Source organism: Ctenocephalides felis, unplaced genomic scaffold, assembly GCF_003426905.1.
Source record: "Ctenocephalides felis isolate EL2017-DRISC unplaced genomic scaffold, ASM342690v1 CF-g0.4_SCAFFOLD_01170, whole genome shotgun sequence".
NCBI classification, from domain to species: domain Eukaryota; kingdom Metazoa; phylum Arthropoda; class Insecta; order Siphonaptera; family Pulicidae; genus Ctenocephalides; species Ctenocephalides felis.
The window spans coordinates 45,902,278-45,915,334 of NW_020537324.1; the positions used below are offsets into that span (position 1 = coordinate 45,902,278).

The 13,057-nt window shown below is 28.5% G+C and overlaps 1 protein-coding gene across 1 annotated transcript; it reads left to right on the forward strand.

The window, feature by feature from the left end:
* Positions 1–1,730: 1,730 nt before the first annotated feature.
* LOC113366333 (short/branched chain specific acyl-CoA dehydrogenase, mitochondrial-like) lies at positions 1,731–11,687 on the forward strand. The gene is made up of 8 exons (XM_026607921.1): positions 1,731–1,842; positions 6,203–6,303; positions 7,536–7,742; positions 8,174–8,344; positions 8,405–8,552; positions 10,555–10,715; positions 10,814–10,949; positions 11,430–11,687. The coding sequence occupies exons 1-8, from the start codon at positions 1,827–1,829 to the stop codon at positions 11,606–11,608; spliced, it is 1,119 nt and encodes a 372-aa protein (XP_026463706.1). The 5' UTR covers positions 1,731–1,826; the 3' UTR covers positions 11,609–11,687.
* Positions 11,688–13,057: the final 1,370 nt, after the last annotated feature.

Consider the following 13,057-nt stretch of genomic DNA (forward strand, 5'->3'; position numbering starts at 1 on the left):
GCTTGGCCCCTTTGTCAAGTCTGGCGATCTCCTGCATGGGATAATTTGTATCCGAACACAAACACATACATCAATTTTTTTCTAAGGTATTCCAAAATGTTCAGAAACTCCTAAAACTTAAAGATGTATAAATTTTCATTTTAAATTTTTAACCGGGAAGTTATTTAAAAGCCCATCGGTTTATCTTGAAGAGGACGTCTTTTCTTTATAATTAGCAAAAACGTGGTAAATTTTTCGTCCACATTTTAATCCACAATCTTGAATAGATTTTTAAAATTCAAAACCCGTTCGAAAGATTTTGGTTGGAAACAGTGCTTATTAGTTTTTGGTAAAGATGATTAACTTACGTTGGGGTAAGTTGTAGTAATTGTCCACAAATCTAAAATGAAAATTTTGTGTATCTTAGCTTTTCAAGGAATTTTGAACGTTTTGGCATATTTTAAGAAAAAGTGATTGTGTATGTATTTATATGTATGTATGGATACAATTTTTCGTCTGCGATTTCGAGCGCACGGATCAACCAATTTGATAAAAAAAACTCGATTACCACTGATGGCGGTATGTGCTGATTAGTTTTTGACAAAGACAGGTTTAGCGGTTTCGGAGTTACGTACCTAAATGTGCAGAAAATGGTAGTTTTTGAGAGAACACATCATTTGATTTTAAAGATTCAAAGTACATTCGATTTCTTTTGATAGGGACATGTGCTGATTAGTTTTCGGCAATGACAGGTTTAGCCGTTTAGGAGATATGGAGCAAATAGTGCAGAAAATGGAAACTTGGTTTTTGCGAGAAGCGGACATCCGATTAGAATGATTCAAAAAATATTCGGTTCGTATTGACGGGAAGTCGTGCTGATTAGTTTTTTCAAAGGCAGTTTTGGCCATTTTGGAGATACGGAGCAAAAAGTGCAAAAAATAGCGGTTATTAAGAGCGTTAAATATTCTGCTTGTGTTGACAGCGTGAAAAATGTTTTTGGGGATGGCAAAAAAAAATTATTTCAAAATTAAAAAAAAATTTAAATATCTAAAGTTTTTTTGGCTTTCAATTTTAATTCAGTCTGAAAATATTTAAAATTTTTCGAATATTTCATTACAATACGGGAAGTACCAGCAATTTGTCTCAAAGCACGAGGCCATGACTACTATTTTTTTAATTAATAATAAACAGCAATAAATTTACATATAACTCTATAACACTGACATGATAATGCACTTTTTTGACAATTTTTTATGAATTATACTAAACTATTGTACAATATCATACTAAAATGTTATTGCTTCACAAGTCGTTTAATTTAAACAAAGTTTGAAAAAATAATCCGCATTTTTGCGTTTGTTAAAATTAACCCTAGAAGTCAACGTTTTTTTCAAAAACGGCTGAACCTTTTTAAAAAAATTTAAAACCGTTCGATAAAACTTGGTAACGCTCGAGTTTCGGAAATTTACTCTTAAAAAAATTAAGATTATTTCTATGTGTTCTGAAATTGAAATAAATAATCCCACCATTCTTCAACCTGCAATCGTAAGAAGGTTGGATAAAACTTTCGAGAAAAAAAATTAACATTTTTATATCAACATATAATTTGTGTGCTTCAATTTATAGTTCAAAGTTGAATTGTTTAAGCTGTGTCAATAAAATGCAGTTCTAAGATTACGTAAAATTGCAATGATTCTATTTAAATGAATTATAATAAGTCATCTTAACATTTCTTTTATTCGCAGGCCCAGAGAAATGTTATTCGGCAATTCTCATCGACGTCCAAAGTTTATCAAAAAACATGTGAGCAGCCTGCACCACTCACATTTTTATCAGAAGATGAGCTTATGATGAAAGAAACAGGTGATTATATTTTATTATATCTATATCGCAAATATACGTGTGTTTAATTACTTCGCTTTAGATAGAACTATTTTTAACCCTTTCCACCCGCGAATTGCGAGATTTATATGAATTTTGCCGTCGCAGGGGCGGCATCTGAGTCGAAAGAGTTAAATTAATAAGTGAAGTTATTTTGAAAGTTATAATAAAATAATTTATATTGCAATATTTCCAATGATTTTTCAAATAAGCAATAGATTCAATTTTTTTTCATATTCATTTAAAATATAATCGTGGAATATTTTAAATTTAGCATGAAACTTTGGTAGTATCATCTGATTCATTTATATTTAATTGTGTAATGACATCCTGGCATATAAACTATTAGGCAATGATGAGTATATTATTATATAACTATTAATTTATAGTAATCGCACAAAAATTGAAAATGAAAATGAAAATGAAAAAATGAAAATTTTTGCATATCTTTACGTTTCAAAGGTTTCTGAACATTTTGGCATACCTAAGAAAAATGGATGTGTGTGTATGCATGTTTGGATTCCATTTTTCGTCCACGGTTTTAAGAGCATGAATCGATTTGAATGATTCCAAAAATACTCAATTGTTATTGATGAGGAGATGTGTGCTGATTAGTGTTAAGACTGCCTTTAGCAATTGAGATAATAACTTAACACAAAACACAACTTTCAGAACATTTATTAACAGTGAAATATATAATTGATTATAACTTCCTAAAATCAAATTTAGTTTTATAGTATTCTTTTAATTAGTAATGTTTAAACACATACTAATTAATTCCATAATCGAGATTAACTTGGAAGATGCGATTAATTTAAAAAAAAAATAGTAATATAAATTAGTACTTGATGTTTCAGATATGTTCATATTAATAACTTACCGTAGGGTATATTATTGTAATGGACGATCCGTTTAATCGAAATTGAAAATTTTTACATTTCTCGACGTTTTGAAGGTTTCTGAACATTTTGGCATACCTCAGAAAAAATGGATGTGTGTGTGTGTTTTGTATGTCTGCATTTTTTCGTTCACGTTTTCGGGCGCACGGATCAACCGATTTGAATGGTTCAAGAAACATTCGATTCCCATTGATAGAGAGATGTGCTGATTAGTTTTTGACAAAGGCAGGTCCAGCCGTTACGGGGATAAAGAGCACAAAGTGCAGAAAATCTGATTTTTTGAGAGAACGAAGCATCCCATTTAAATGATCTAAACAACATTCAATTAGTAATGATTGGAAGAAATGGTTATTAATATACAAAAAATGGCAGTTTTGAGTTAAATAAGCATCCGAATTGAATGATTCAAAAAACTTTCTGCTTGTGTTGACAAAACAATGGCTTCCGGGAAAAAAATTGTCAATTTTTTTTTTGTATATTTGAAAATAATTGAGATTTCAATTTTAATTCTGACTACAGTTCTAAAGCTCACTTATATACTTCGTTAAATAAATAACTTTCACTCTGTAATTCAGTTTATATAATTCTTATAAATAAATATTAGACAAATGTTACACTATTTATAATAATCTATTTGAAGTATTCCTCGAACATTTCATTACGGTACGGAATGTTCCAGCAATTTGCCTTAAGGTACGATGCCATACACCACCAGTTTCATATTAATATTATACATCTCATATACCTACAGTTATCCAAATATCACTGATTTAAAATAATATTCATATCTAAATTTGTTTATCTATAAATAGACTGCCTGATTGTTATTTTCAATAAACGATATTTTTTTCTTACAAACGGTCGAGCATATTGTTTATTATTTGAACTGCAAATACGTAATTATTTTTATCTGACGTAAAATCAGCGAATAGTCATGCAGTTTCGAAAACATTAAAAATGTGATCAGCAAATAATAAGGTCAATGCAAAAGATAACGTTTTATATTTGTGGATTTAGTTTATATCGATATTATTTCATTATTCTCAAAGGAGCAGTATTGTAGTTTTTACATGAACTGATATATTTAGATTATTTCTTGTTTCATTTGAGGAAAAGATAATTTGTTGCATAAATATCAAGCATAAAAAGTATAAAAGTATCAAGAATATCGTCTCCGTCAACCAGAAAGTTTAAGTTTCGACACCAACCTGATAAAAAACAGTATTGATATTGGTTCATATTTGAAAATATAAATTTCAATATGTTCTTTGACATTTAATTTAAACTCAAAATCATGTTGACTAGTATTCTAAAAAAAAGCAATTAGGAAGTATCATAGGACTAGTATGTTCTGATTGCTGTTCGAAAAACGAACAACAAAATCAATAGGATATCTATAAAAATCAAGCTGCGCGAGAAGATCCTAATACTAAAAACGCAAAAAATGACCACCACTAAATAGCAATCAGAACTTAATAGTCTTTCAATCCAAAAAGTAGTTTGTGATAGGACAATTTGTTTTGGCATATTTTGTTTCTTTAGACTAGCAATTATTTTACCTTTCAACTATTTAAAATATTATCTCTATTACAATCATATTATTATTATATTATTTATATGTATAGTAAACCTGTATTCCAGTGCGTATTAAACCTTTGAGTTGCAATTAAACATACAGTATAGTAGTTTTTTTTGCTTTGATCGACGTTTTCTCAAAAACGCCTGAACCGATTTCAGAAATTTAAAAGCCATTTGATGTATTTCGGTGAGGACTGTTGTTTGTCAGTTTTGTGCGACGATCTGCCAAGCCGTTTCTTTGTAATTTGAAAAAAAGTGTTAAACTTTTCGTCCGCATTTAAGCTCATTCTACCGAATCGATTTTAAAAAACCAAAAACTGTTCGATAGATATTAGTTGGGAATGATACTGATTAGTTTTAGGTGAAAATCTACCGAGCCGTTTTCTTGTAATTAACTGTTGAAAAAAAATTTAAACCGATTTTTATGGAATTTTTTTAGCGTATATACCATGGTCTTATAGAACTTACTGAAATATTACGGCCTTACGACAAATAGTTTCATTTTAAAAAGTCATCAAAGTTTGAGAAAATGAGTAGTTCTTTTGACATTTGTTAAAATTAAAATTATACTTATTACTTGGTATAATGATAGAGCACTTGGTCTTGAACATAATAAACCATTAATGTCCTGGAAACTGGTTCAATTGTAAAAATTATTGATTTTTGAAAATGTTCGTTCGTTTTCAATTATGTCAAGTCAAAGTGTTCGTTCATTTTCAATTATGTGTAATAAATCCACCCGGAATACTTATTAAGTCGATTATTTAAACATATCGGTAAGTTCACGTAACTTGCCTCAAGGCTAAATACCAAACCAACTAATTTTATATAAATAATCAGACAAGTGTTTGTTTATTTAGTTTGGATGTTATCAACGGTAACAATGATTATAATGGTTAAATTGTGCAAATACGCAGGAATTTTATTAATTATATTTTCGTATAATTGTCAGTTATTTAAATTGGTAAATTTGGATTTTGTTTGCTAAATTTGTTTGTTTAAAAGGAGAATAATAGTTCAATATATTTATATTGTATATCAGTAGAGCCCTTTGTCTGCATGTAGATTCCTATAAACTAGATAATTAGGTATATGTTTAACTGTTTACTTTGATATATTTATTATTCGAACCTTAAATTAATTCTACTTGAAGCTTTGGCGAAAAAATTAACTTTATTTTTTTGTTAATTTTGATAACGCTTAAAGTTGAATTGATGGTTGAGTTCATATAATTTCGTATAGTACTGCATACATTTAATTTACTCTTCCAAATTGTGGATAGATGCATCACCATCACTCCATAAAATGATCTTCAGCTTACTTCAACTCTTCGAAACTACGTTACACTTTCGAATGCCCTATTATTTTATTAATTTTATATTTTTAAGTAAAGTTGACTTGAAACTTGTATATCATAAATATTTTGTATAAATAAATATTAGCTTCATATCTAAAAGCTTATCCTTCTAATCATCATATACAGAATCTTTAAATGTGTCAATAGTACGTTGAACATCTCCTGTGGTCTCAGCTATAACTTCAAAAAATATGGATATAACCAGTCGCCACTTTTTTGTTGCACGGTGCTTCTTAAATCTGGAAAAGTTTCGGCCTTTTACGATTTTCGATCTAAATCAAATCATTTAATATTTGTTCTGGTCGAAACCGGACTTAAAATCTAATTTGGGGCCATGTGAGGGCAAAGCTAATAGAACCACAAAATAATAAACAAAGCTAATAATATAGGAAATTAGATTTTTGCTCGATAAGTATTTTAAACGAGTGCAGTATAATGCATTCAAGCTTTAAATATTTATTTTAATATTTAAAATCTAAGTGTTAATGTATTTTAAAATTATTTACAGTTGCCAAATTAGCTAAAGAACAAATTCTACCACTAGTTAAGAAAATGGATATAGAAGAAAAAATTGACCCATCAGTAGTGGATATGTTATTCGAAAATGGGGTAAGAATTTAAACATACTTTTAAATATTGTATAACTGCAGTTGTAATTATGTGCACTTACATTTAAAAGGAGTTTATTATTACAATTAGTCAGGGGTAATTTGGTAGTCAGTGTTACCCTAGTCACATCGTGCAATGATCCTCGTTTGTTTGAAACATAACGAGTGCTTATTTTCAGTTATATTTTCTATTATTTATGTATATATACATAAATAATAGAAAATATAACTGAAAATCATATTATATATTGCTAAGCAAATATTCAAATTTATTTTTGGGAGATCAAATTTCCAAGATCAGTCTGAAGAAAAAGAAAAGAAAAATCTAAATTTTAGGTATAAGGATGCAGTTAATTTTTGCACATGCACATGTTTTTTTTAAATCCTATCGAAATTATTTGAGATATTTCAAATATTATAATTTCTTTGATCTTTATAGAAACGTTCCAAGAATATTCCTATAATAATCTAAAAAAATATCTTCATTCGTCGGAAAGATTCTACAATTTACTTTAAGCCACTTCAATATACCACGAGTATAATTGTATAGTATTTGTATGTACTGTATTTACGCTTAGTTACTTTCACTGAATAAATTAATATTCATTGCGTATTGCATCAACATGCAAGTATTGCATTTGAGAATATTAACCTTATTGCAGACGTCATAAATGCAACTTGGTTATTTAGTACTTATAGATGGTTTTTAGCGTTTTTAAATATTTTATACTAAGATTTAGGGTTTATTTCTTAAACCAAGCAGACTAGACCGAACTCCAACTTTTATTAATGCTATAGATTAATTACTAGACTGAACTCCAATTTTCTAGCAACTATAATTAAATATCAAACTTTGCGAATCATATGCATATGTCTATAGTTAACGTTTTCTCTTGTATATCATTCATAAAGTTTTATTCAAAGTGACCGTTTATGAGAAGATATAGGTATTATTATATGAAACAATATTCAGTTAGAAAGGATCAATTTATTTAAACCCATTCAAACTATTGCAATTGGAGAGTTAAATCCTCCGCATGCTATGTTTATTTTTCTATGTTTATATTAGTTCGCGTGACTACCTTTGATAACATATGCTTCTCCAAATTTATAAACTAATCACTAATTGTTAAGAAGAGATGATTACGAATTTCGATTTACAAGTATTTATTTTATTTTAAACAAATATAGGCAAAATGATTGATTTGATCTCATATATTTTCAACTTTACAGTTGATGGGAATAGAAATTGATAATGAATACGGTGGATCCGGATGTAATTTTATGACAACTATATTAACAGTGGAGGAATTGGCAAAAGTTGATCCGTCTGTATGTATATTGGTAGATTTGCAGAACACCTTGATCAATTCACTGATAGTTAAACTGGGGAATAAAGAACAGAAGGAAAAATATCTTACACGATTAGCACAAAATACAGTAAGTATTTAATTCATAGGAATGACTATATATGGTTAATAAATTATTGTCAATGATTGCTTGTTCTGCCTGATTTATATGAAATTTGATATAACAATATTTGAAAAATTTTGGGGGAAAATAAATAATTAAATATTTGTTGACAAAATGTCTTTAAATTCAAATCAGCATCTTTTTAGAAAATTGTTAATGCAAATTTATTTGTAATGACTAAAAATCGATGATTACTTTTTTTGTTTATCAGCATTTCATATTTACGTCTATAAATAATATTTATTAAATATTAATTGTTCAACGTAATTAAATAATTTTTGTTTCAAACGTTATGTTGCTTGAGAAATTTAAATTTTAGGACTTAGCTAACCAGTGTTTCTTTCATATCTAAAATTTTTCCATCAAAAAACAATAGTTAGATATTTTTGTTTCTTCAGGTTGGCAGTTTTTGTTTAACGGAACCCTCATCTGGATCCGATGCATTTTCATTAAAAACGACTGCCAAGAAAGATGGAAGTGATTATATTATTAATGGATCTAAAATGTGGATTTCAAATTCAGATATTGCAGAAATTTTCCTAGTTATGGCGAATGCAGACCCATCTCAGGTTAGCATTATTAAATTATCAGCTCTAAAGTGTAATAGATGAACAGATAATTTTTTATAGGGATACAGGGGTATTACATGCTTTATTTTAGAGCGATCGATGCCAGGCTTCACTGTACAGAAAAAAGAAGAAAAACTAGGAATTCGTGCTTCTGGAACATGCATGTTAACTTTTGAAGATGTTAGAGTACCAGAAGAAAATATTTTAGGTAATAATAAACATATAATTACATAGAAAATTATCAAATCGTTCTTGCTATTAAAATTAAGGCAGTTAAGTTGAAAAATTTCGTAATTTTTTGCAACCGAGGTCTTTAGATTCAGCGAGTAAAATAGCTAATAATATTACAAATTTAGGAATTTTGTCCATAATTGAAAAATTTTGAAAATTAGGTGTCCATTCGTCCAGTTTTGGCCGGGACAGTCCCGGATTTCTACCTTGTGTCCCGGATTTTTCTAACAGCTATATTTGTCGCGCATTCAGATCTTTTGTTCCAGATTATCTTGGTTTGATTGATTTAAAAAAACACAATTTTCATAAATAGTTTTTGTTAATTTAAATGAGACTTAACTTAATTAGCCTATGCCCCTGGATTAGATTAACTATAAGTTGCCGTTTCGTTTTTGACCTGTAAAAATAAGGTCACCTTACTTAAAACTAAACCTCACAAAACTCACTGTTCCACCTAAAGCTTTCATTTACTTTTTAATACATATTATATGAGTTTGAGAAATAGCATTATATAGATTTTCATTAAGCAATACAAATTATTTGTTTCCCGTTTCAGAAAGTTTGTGACTTTACTGAATATGCAAAACTTTCTAAATATAAATCTAATAATAGATGAGAGTTGGCTTACACGGGAATATTTCATAACAGAAATAAGTCTGTTTACCTTGAATTTTATTATCAGCGAATTAGAACAATTCTAAATAATTATGACACAAATTAAATAAATATGTTGACAGTATAGTACACCCACTCAGAACTCTTATCGATAGAAATCTTCTTATTTGCAGACGACGAATTTCGATACAGATTGTCAGTATATTTTTCTTTCATATAATGTTGGTTTTTACAGGTTTTGCTATATACGTGAGAATTTTGCAAATTCACTTATCGCTTTAAAACGAAACATATTTTTAAATGAAAAAGTGCACTTACAGTTGTGTACCTTATATTGACATAAATCGAATTGCGAATTGAATTTTATCTAGATTTTGACAAGGCGCTTTTAATTCTTATATAGTTTTTGTACTAAACTGTAAGAGAGAGGATTTTGAAAGAAAGAAGGAGAAAAAATACACGTATAATAATTATTGTAAAATAAAACAAATTAATTTTCTTCGTTACAAACTTTTTGAGGGAGGTTTGTTTTCGCCAGAAAAATTAGATTTGCTAATTTTATATATCCTATATATGTTCCAAAGTTATTATTTGTGTTATCAATAAATCTTCTTATTTAAATTGTTGTCTGTTACAACTGGAAATAAATGATTAGTCAAAATATCGCGGCTGATCGATTCCAAATTTAGGAAATTAATTTAAATAACATAAATAATATAATAATATAATATAGATAATGTTTTATAAATACAAATATGTATAAAATTATAAAAATGAGTTCATTCGGAGCATAGTGTTTGAAGAAAACATGATTGGCAAAAAAAGAATGCTATAAAGCCAAAAGTGTATTTTCATATTAACATATCAAAAAGGTTGATATTTTGAAGTTCTAATAGCACTTGCAAGACCAGCTCAATAATGTTTTTATGTATAAATAATACTACTTGCTACAAATAAGTAATATTTATCTAAAACATCATATTAAATTTAATAGAATCTGTCAAAACCATTTCACATATGTGCCACCGGCCATTGATTCATTTTAAAATACGTTTTATAAAAAAATTTAAATTAAAAATATGAAGTTTTCACGTGGTTTTAAATAAATTTCCCACCTTTTCCACAATATCAGGATTACCACGAATATTTTAAAACTAAAACTGGCCAAATCGGTTCAGCCGTTTTCGAGTTTTAGCATACCTAACATAATATCGAGCTCCATTTTTATATATAAGACTTTTATATATAATAAAATAAAGAAAATAATAAAATAATTTTTCATATGAAGTTTCACAGAATATAATGAAAAAACAATGAATTAATAATCGAAGAAAATTGAATTATTTTATTATTCATTTTTATAGGAACATACGGTCATGGTTACAAATATGCCGCTGGATTTTTAAACGAAGGTAGAATTGGAATCGGCGCTCAAATGATTGGAACAGCACAAGGATGCTTAGATGCTACCATTCCATACACCCTCGAACGTAAACAATTCGGCAGAAATATATTCGAATTTCAAGTAAATCTGATTTAATTTTGAAATATAATCTACATTTACACTAATCTAATTTATTAAGCACTAATTTATTAACATGTGTTTGAATTATTTTATTAAAGGCAATGCAGCACCAAATTGCCTTAGCAGCCACACAAATTGAAGCTGCACGGTTATTGGTCTATAATGCTGCTCGTTTGGTAGAAAGTGGCGAAAGCTTTGTTAAAGAAGCAGCAATGGCCAAATACTTTGCATCAGGTTTGAAATCTATATATATCTAGGAATATAAGGTTTTAAAAAAGTTTATTTTATATTTATTTTATTATTACCATAATTAATGTATGAGAACTAAAAAGAATTTGAAAGTATAAATATGATACATAATTATCTCAACTTATGTCACGGCACTTTTGTATCGGTATATAAATGGGTAGTCAAAACTGTCAAAATGCTATGTATTTGCTGTGCGGGCAGGTGTTTTACAGATAAAACCTAACTTCACGCTTGTGTTATCAATGTCATATCAGAAAGATGCAATTATGATAACATTGTTTTTTAACGTTTATCGGTTTTTGGTTAGGTTTTATATCTAAATCACTTGACTGCCCAGTAAAAACATAGCATTTTTACAGATTTTACTACTAATTTCCACGAAGACATAGCGTTGTCATAACAACGCCCCTAAATATAGTTTCATAAAATCACTCTCAAGCTTAATAAAAATTTCTTATAAATTAGAACTGGCTAGCCAAGTTTGCCGACAATGCATTGACTGGATGGGAGGTGTTGGTTTCACAAGAGATTTTCCTCAAGAAAAATTCTATAGAGACGCTAAAATAGGATCAATATACGAAGGAACGAATAACATCCAATTAAATACCATCGCTAAATATTTAATAAAAGAGTATTCTCAATAAACACTCTATATAATTATGGAATCAATAACCAACAACAACAAATCTATGTACATTCATATATCTAAGATAAGCATTTCATAATACATTCATATCATTCCTATTTTTAAAATTACTAAAAAATACTCTATAATAGTATGTAAAAACAATAGTTTTTATAAAGTGTAATCTTATCGCTGTGCGTAATTTCTGTACATGAAATCAAATATTAATTTTCAAGAATCCTCAAATATTACAATATCTGTTTACTGCATGCATATTGTGTAATTTTAAGAATATAATAAAAATAATACCAATTGTACATATAAGAACAATTTTATAAATAAAATTAATTAAAAATCATTTAAATTTCTACTTCAACATAGGAATTTTTGAATCTGCAGCATTTAGGTTTTAAATGATGCTACTGTTCACTGACATACATATTTGGCTGTAATTTGGTATTGGTACTATATTTGGGACACGCAGAACATAAGGTATATATTATTTATATTTGCCTTAAATAACAGCATAAACATGTTTTGTTAACGAATATATGATAATTATAGATAGATATTTTTTGAAATTACTATTGTCTACTGCAAGCCTAATCTCTAATTGATATTCATTCCTCAATAAATACTTAAACATAACAGGTCTCATTTTGGACTAACATAACAGATCAATTTCACAGAATTTCTGTTTGGAACAGAAGAATGCTTTATCCAATTGTATTGATCAGACATTTTCAATTTTGCAGAACTGTAACGGAGTACTATCAATCCGCACCCATAATTAGAAAGGGCAAAGAAGGTGATAAAAGAAATATTCTATAAGCAATTTATGATTGAAAATAGTTAAATTGTTTGAAAACATTCGTTTCAGATTTTTAACTTTCTGTGGGTAAGTCCGCTCTCCCTAGTAATCGTATAAAATTCACGAATATTATTATATATTTTTACGTTTCAAGACCTCCTGAACATTTGCGCATACTTTAGAAAAGACGAATGCATGTGTGTGGGCGTACGAGCTTGTGTGTGTATGTGCGAATACAATTTTTGGTCGTCGATTTCGGAAACACGGATTATCCGATTTGAATTGTTCAAAAAGCATTTGATTCCTATTGATGGAGAGACGTGATGATAATTTTTTTTGCAAAGGCATGTCCAGCCGTTTCGAAGATACATGGAAAAATTTCCCAAAAATGCTAATTCAGTTTTTGAGAGAACAGAGCGGCCGATTTGAATGATTCGAAAAACATTTTACTTGCATTATGGGAATAGAGAATTGACTAAATTTTTGAGAAAACAGCTCAAGCGGTTTCAAAATTCTAGAACAAAAAGCTTAAAAAAACGCAATTTTGTCATCAAAAAGTATCATTGAGCATATGAAAATCAAATTATCGGATATTTTATAAAAATTTGAATAATAAGTATTATATTTATCACCATTCTTTATGGGTTCTTTCCCAAG